The sequence below is a fragment of the Nannospalax galili genome, unplaced genomic scaffold (assembly GCF_000622305.1).
Source record: "Nannospalax galili isolate Female #2095 unplaced genomic scaffold, S.galili_v1.0 scaffold312, whole genome shotgun sequence".
NCBI classification, from domain to species: Eukaryota; Metazoa; Chordata; class Mammalia; order Rodentia; family Spalacidae; genus Nannospalax; species Nannospalax galili.
Genome location: NW_008335967.1, coordinates 6,832,151 through 6,840,021, shown reverse-complemented (window position 1 = coordinate 6,840,021; position 7,871 = coordinate 6,832,151). Strand labels below are relative to the sequence as shown.

Here is a 7,871-nt window from a genome sequence, read left to right as displayed (position 1 = left end):
TGTGTTGCCTGCATGTATGTGAGTGCACCCATGCAATGCCGCAGAGGTCAGAAGAGGGCTTCGGATTCCCCTGGAACTGGAGTTAAGGATGGTTCGTAACTGCCATGTGGGTACTGGGAATCAAACCCGGGTCATCTGCAAGAGCAGTCAGTGCTCTTAACCACTGAGCCATCTCTCCAGCCCCATGATTAACATTTTTAACATGAAAGTTCTGTGCCTGCGCCAAGTACATTTTTAACTGAGCCCATCCTTAGGGGGAGAACAGCAAGGTTTTGTGAGCCGGCTCTTACCTTCTATATTAGTTACTTCTCTGTTGCTTTGACAAAATATCCTGACAAAAGCAGCTTAAGGGACGAAGGGTTTATTTTGGCTTATACTTTGAGAACAGTCCTTCATGGTGGGGAGGACACAGCAGCAGGCAGGGAAGGGAAGGTGACAGGAGCAGGAGGCTGACTGCCCACCTCATCCTCATTCAGGAAGCAGAGCACGAACAGGAAGTAGGATTGGGCTATGAAACCTCAAGGCCCTTTCCCAGTGACTCACTTCCTTGAATTTCCACAACTTTCCTAAATGGCACCACCAGCTGGGGACCAGGTACTCTAACAAGCGAGTTTTCACATTCAAACCACAACACCTCATATCTACTCATATGCAAACAGTCCCCAGGTGGCCTGGATTCATCCAGTTCTCATTTTCTCAGTTACTAGCTCTCAAGAATAGCTAGACTGCTCACATTACAGCATCCTGAGGTGGGGCTTGGCTGGGAGTACAGCATCCTGACTTGGGGGGCTTCTGGCCAGCCTGGGTTCTACTCCAGTCTCTGTGGAAGCAGTGTGACCCTCAATAATTTAGCTCTGCATGTCATTTTGCCCCTTGGGTAAGGAACCCATGGGGGCAGCTGCTGCTTTCTAGAGTCCCTTGACTGCAGTGTAAGGAAACATGCTGTAGAAATTTCATCCACTGTGGCAGCTTTCCTGGGCTCTGGGGGGAGGGGGAAAACAACTGTAGTCCCTTGTTACCTATCTGCAAATCATGTACCTCGTGTCACTTGTATTTGAGTGTATCCTGTCTTGGGCAAGTTAGTGAACAATATACAGTGAACCTGCTTCTCACTGCCTATACTTTGACAGAAACACAGTTTTTAAACCCTCACCTAATTGAGCACCCCCAATTTTATAAACATTTCATTATTGTCATTAATTTCTTTCTAATTATTACTAACTCCTACCTGAAGTCACTGTCATGATCATCAACAATGACAGCTGGACCCAGAACACTGCTGAGGCCTTTGTACTGGGCCCATGGCAACCAACTTTCTTCCTGAGTGACATTTGCTTTTTTTGGTATTTCAGTGCTGGGGAACATAAAGTTCCAATAATACTGACTGACCTTGGAGTTGAGGGGGCTGCAAAAAGAAGATGGCCTTCCCTGAGATGGGTAAGATATCCATTCAAAATTTACCTATGGGCTTCTGGGAAACCTTAGTTGGAAGGATGAGCCAGACTCTAAATATATTTTATGGCCCAGAAAAAGCAATGTTAAGTAAAATAAATTAGGTGACGTGAAATGAGTTGAGGACTATTCTGCTTGGCCCCAGTGAGGATCCCTTCCTCTTCTGAATCAGGATACTCATGTGACCTCCCATCTATTGAGCAGACTCCAGATGGTAGATCCAAGCCCATCTATTTCTTTACCTTAGGGTTCTGAGGTAATCTCCCCCTCCCTTTTTCTCCCTCTACATGCTTAGTAGAATGGTACATTTCATGTTAAGTCAAATCTTTTCTCTCTAGGTACAAGAGAGAATCTATTACATGGTTTATAGAGGAATTCTCTCCTCTGCCTCTCAAGGCTCAGGAATCATTGTGATTGTAAGACCAGAGGGGGTAGATGACCACAAGAAAGCAGCCTTCCAGACAACTGATCAGTTACTCATGTGAACTCACAGCAATTTCATCCACTGTGGCAGCTTTCCTGGGCTCTGGAGGGAGGGGGAAAACAACTGTAGTCCTTTGTTACCTATCTGCAAATCATGCATCTCATGTCACTTGTATTTGAGTGTATCCTGTCTTGGGCAAGTTAGTGAGCAATGGTGACAGCATACAAAGTCCTATGCAAGCTCAAACCAGATAAAATCCCAGCATAGACATGGGGAAGTGGATAAGAAATCCCAACCCAACCTGAGGAACTTTTGGCAATTGATGACTGCTGGGAGGGGGAGAAATAGTGTCTTAGAGGGTTAGGACTCTTGGTGGGCCCAGTGAATAGATCCACACTGAAGGACATTGGGAACACAAATCATACTTTATAGGAATATATATGAGAGGTCATTAAATTGGGTGGGGGCGGGGGAGAGGTTGGAAGAGGATCTAAATGCCATCAAACTATATTTATTGAAATTGCAAAAATTCAATAAAAAATGCAAAAAAAAAATCCTCTGCTATATGTTCTGTTCTCATTGGAGCTTTTCTCATATGCATCTCCCTTCCTTCTTTCTTTGTTAGTAGAGCCACTAGAAAGCCTGTTCCCTATCTTCCCTCTGTCCTGCATTACAGCTAGTACAGTTCCCAGTGAGTTGTGTTGTATAAGAGCCCGTGCAAGCCCTTGGTCAAGCTGCAGAGTCAGGTAGTCACTGCACAATGTGAGACCCCGACTTGTCTAACTGCTTCTTTCTGCTTCTGTAATTTGCTTGGCTTAAGACGGCACTAACTCCATTTTGACTAGCTGTTTCAGGCATGTTGTAATCTTCAGTTACCACCCCCATCCCAGAAAGCTATAGATCAAGCAAGCCCAGGCATATAGCAGCCTTATAAGGTAAAAACAGAAACTTCTGGCCCCACAGATAACAGCCAGCACATTCCAGTGCCCTAAAGACAGCCCCTACCAATAAGAATCTTCCCGGTACTCAGGGCATAGGACCATCCAATCATTTTAAAGGATGCTTGGCTCAGGCGGGCTTCTGTAAAATTTCCATATAAAAGTGTACCCCACCCTAGTTCTGGGCTCTCAGAACGGATCCGCTACGTCGGTGAAATCTGAGGGCCCGAGCTTTAGCCCGAATAAAGGCTCTTTGCTTTTGCATACTCTCCGGACTCCTTGGTGGTCACTGGGGGTCGCAGGATCGGAGTGCAACACACAACATACTGGTCTTTTGACCCAGATCCCTCCTAGAATCAGGTGACACAGACCAGAAAGATAACCAATTTCTCTAATTCTAAACAAATATATTATTAAAAGGGATTTTGCAACTGGGCATGATGCTACAAACCTGTAATGTCAGCAACTGAAAGACTGAGATAGGATTGCTTCAAGTTCAAGGCTACCCTGGGCTACTGGTAAGTTCCAGGTTAGCCTGGGCTACAGTGTGATACTCGGTCTTCAAACAAAAAAATATGCTGTGAACTTTCTTGCTTTGTTTTGTCCTGGTTTACCATGTCTTTTCCCCTTCCTGCCTCCTCTTCCTTATCACAACATATTAATCAAAGATTTAAGCAGTTCTAGCAGCACTGTCAATCCTTTCACAAAGCAACAGTAGAGGAGCTGAGTCTGAAGTTTAGCTATGCACAACACCTTGGGAGTATGGTGATACTGTACAAATAAAAGCCCATCAGCTTGCAGTTCCTCGGGATTTTTCTTTAAGATTTAAATTTTCGTTCTGACTATTTCGCCAACTTCAGGTTTTCCCTATTTGTTTAGGTTTTTTTTTTTTACTTTTACAAAAGCTTTATTGAGCATTTCATACATGCATATAAGGTGTTTTGATCAAATCCATGCCCATTCCCTCCCCTCCAACACCTCCCATATCTCCCCATCACTATTTCTTTTTCTTTCCTTTTTTTTCTTTCATTTATTTACTTTTATGGAGCTTTTGGCTACTCTAACATTTCCCCCTCTGAAGAGGTAACCCTAAAATCTTTTAAGGATTAGATATAATCTCCAAAATTCTTTTGACATTTTTGGCCTTTGAAACAGAGTATGTTGCTAACAGGCCCAATGACATTTTGATTTTTAGCCAAGAAACTGGCTACTTTTCTTTGGGGCCTTTTTACCCTAACTGCCTAGGCAATTCCTACCTCCTACTCTTACCATGCCATTCCCTATTCCCAATAGGGAATTTGGACGTAGACCGCTCTGACTTCTTCCATGCTGAACAGGGATGTAGGGATGCAATTGGAGTACTCCTTCAGTGGGTCTATTTAAGACTCCCAAATTGCATAACTCTTATATCTAAGGGGAAAAGAAGGTCCTTGACTGGTGAATAGGAGATGTGAAGGAGAAGTAAAGGCAGGAGTAATTAGCATTACAAGTTCTAGACAGGGAACTAGAAAAAAGTCAGAACAAGGTTTTTATCTTCTAGTTTAAAACTTTCCTGTTCATCTGGTAATGCTGACTAACTAACTATTCATGATCATCAGTGGAGGGCTAACCCTGAGTGAAAACTGTTGAGTACATGGTTGAGCCTCTTCCACAACAAACCAGCGAAGGGTGGTGTAGGAGGAACTATTGGGAACACTCTCATATCAGTATTCTTAAATTTTTCATCTTGGGCTGGCCAGGGTCTGCCTGGAGAAGAATTCTGGCAGCAGCATTCTGGGTTCTGAGCTGGCCAAAGTGTTCACATATCGCTGCACTCAGTGTGGTCACTTCGTTCCCCTTTTCACTTTCATATTCACTCACAGTCAAGCACGGTGCCTCTCTGCCCAGAACCGTCTGCTTCACTACCTCTGGACATCGGGTTTCTAGCAGCAGCAGTTTTGGCCCCCAGGAGATAGCTGGCAGTGTCCGGAGACATTTTTGGTTTTTAAGACCAAAAGGGGTCAAGTACTAATAACCTGGCACCTAGAGGTCAGAGATGCTGTTAAATATTCTGAGGTGACAGGACAGTTGTCCTCTCCTCACTGCAAAGAACTGCCCTGTTGGGAACCTCAGAAGTGTCAGCGTTGAGAAAGCTGGATTGAGAAGGTGAACGTCCAGGCATCATGATGAACACCCAGCCTTGGGTGAGGATGAACAGCTGGGCAGACATCTGTCTGTTTCTCCAGAATCCTCAACTCAGCCTTCCTTACTTTAACCCCCTCTTAACCTAGACCCAGAATTCCAACCGGCTGCCAAGTTTAAAGACTGTTGCATAGACTAGATGTCTCTTCTCAGCCTTCTCTACTGCTGGCTTGAGATCCAAAGCTGTCTCTGGTCTTCTAAATGTGTCCATCTATTTTCAAGTTTCCAATTTTTTCTCTAATATTTTATTTATTGTTTTTATTTGTGTATGAATATATTGCCTGCAGTGTGTAAGTGCACCCATGTCATGTAATGCCCACTGAGTTCATAAGATAGTGTCAGATCCCCTGGAACTGGAGTTATGGACAGCTGTTAGCTGCCATGTGGGTGCTGGGAACTGAACCCGGGTCCTCAGCAAGAGCAGCCAGTGCTCTTAACCACTGAGCCATCTCTCCAGTCCCCTCAAGTTTCCTAATTTTTGTTGGTCTTGTTTCCGCACTCATTTTCCTTATCCAAATGGGCCCTCACTCTTCATCTGCAATTTTGGCAGGTTTCAAGATAAATTATTTGTCTATTTGATATGCCATATTAATCCAGAACTCAAGATTTCTATTTTTTGACGTGGAGATATGCCCATAGTATATTAAGAGAAAAGAAAGGAAGCTACACTGTTGTTTGAAAAGCATGATCCCATCTTTTCAAAAGACAAAACACAAACCTTCTGTAACTATTTCTAACTTTTTGAACAGAAAAAAATTCTGAAAGACTAAGTATAAAGTTCCAACAATAGTTATACTTGGGTGATAGATTTTACTTTTTCTCTAAGCATTTATATAGTTAATTTTAAAATAATTAGTATTGTTTCTTTTATGCATAAGTGTCAGACAACTGAAAATTAAGTCCTTTCAATGGGATATTGGAATATTGTTTAACTGACTTAGCTGAGGAAATGTATAGAGTTACATCTTTATTTCACATAGTGTTTATCAGTTACTAAAGCCCAACATCAGTGAAGTTCCATAGTGATACTTTTAGAAGGCATACAATTTTTTTCTGTCTGATAGAATCTGTAACCCCAAGGGTTGTATTGCCATATAGGATAATTAACCAATTTTAGATCTAACCTGAAAATCATAATCCAACATTCTTTCTTCACTTCTTACAAATACCCAGTTCATTCTAAGGCTCTATATTCGGACTTTCTTAGTGTGTTAATTCTCTTATCAATTAATTAAATGAATCTCTGACATATTTATATCTGCACGAGAATAACATTTCAAATGTTTTAAAATTCTACTTTGATACAAATGAGATCCTAAAGTTATTTCCAATTTGGAAATTGGAGGTGGGGCGGAATCTAATGATTACCTGAGACACAGAAAAAACAAATAAGCAACAAGCTCCAGGTTAAGTCCAATGGCCACCTCCTTCCATTGCTGCCCTACTGGGGTTCTCTGCAGTGCTTCCCTCCAACATTCCGGAGCTTCCAGGCTTACCTTTGGGCATCCCGCAATACTGAAAGATGTGAGGCGGGTGCAGAAAATGGACACTGTTTTTATAATATCGTCTGACAGCTGGGGACAGTGAGAGACATCCAAGTGTTCCAAGTGCAGTGAGGTTTTACAGAATGCCTGAAAGAGATTCCAAGGTCAAAGTTTTTTCTTTACTTTTCCTTAGCTTTTATCTGAATGCCATGTCCATCTAAAACCACCTTACCTGGGGCAGTTTAGTTAGTATACATTTGGGTCCCTGAATGCTGATGTTGCCATGAATAAAACAAAGAACAACAGAATATTACATTCAAAATCTCTTTAGTAAAGATACACACCAGATTAAACAGCTTTGTAATGTGCAAATTCCTGCTGGAAAAATCCAGTTTATCTGAGCTCACCTCTGATGACATTTGACTGATAATGACACTAGTTAACAGAGTTATAGTCAGCTAGATGAGTGGCAGAAGGGGATGTGGTGAGAGTAGATGGCAAATAGTTCAGAGATGGTAGTGGACAGAGGGCATTCTTTGAGTTTTAAATTCATTCCCATCATGCACTACCTCTGAAAACTTAAGGAGTCACTTAGGCTTATCCAAGCCTCAGTTTTCTTTTCTAATTAGGGAAAATAATACCTACTCTGCAGCATTATTTGAAATGCCAAAATGATCATCTGTCATAGATATGCTTGTGCATTTGTGTTTACTGTGTGCATGACTCACAATAGCAAGGAAATGGAGCCAGCCTAGATGGCCATCAGTAGATGAACGGGTAATGAAAATGTGGTGCATAAACAATGAAATTTTGTTGAGCTGTAAAGAAAACCAAAATTGTGAAATTTCAGGGAAATGGGTGGAGCTGGAAGTATTTTATTAATCAAGGTAACCCAGATTTAAAATAAAAAAAAATTGAATGTTCTCTCTCATTTGTGGATCCTACCTTACAATGTCTAAACATGTGTATATAAGTGGAGGTAATATTAAGAGAAGGATACAAGGAGGGGCCAGGGGTTTGGAGAGGAAGAGGTGCAGTGGAGTGGGCAGAAGAGATAGGGGGAGAATCAACAAAAAAAAAATTTTGTTTAAAAATGTCATACTGAAACCTAATACTATGTATGCTAATTGGAAACAGTTAAGAGTTCATAATTCAGTAGTTATATAAAAAACAGGGACTGGAGCGATGTCTTAGTGGTTAAGGGTGTTTGCTGCTCTTGCAGAGGACCCAGGTTCAGTTCCCAGCACTCACATGTTGGCTCACAACTGTCTGTAATTCTAGCTCCAGGGATCCAATGTCTTTTTTTTTTTTTTTTTTTTTTTTTTTTTTTTAGAGGGGTTTTTTTTTGGCCCCCTCTTGCCAAAAACCCCTCTTTTATGACAGTCTGCGCGC

The 7,871-nt window shown here is 42.0% G+C and overlaps 1 protein-coding gene across 1 annotated transcript in view; it reads right to left on the bottom strand.

Moving 5' to 3' along the window:
* Fbxl13 (F-box and leucine rich repeat protein 13) overlaps nt 1–7,871 on the bottom strand; it is a 255,421-nt gene that overhangs the window by 9,906 nt on the left and 237,644 nt on the right. Inside the window, exon 19 of the mRNA XM_008830791.1 lies at nt 6,492–6,626. Within this exon, the coding sequence (XP_008829013.1) occupies nt 6,492–6,626 (135 nt within the window). The remainder of the gene's footprint in view (nt 1–6,491; nt 6,627–7,871) is intronic.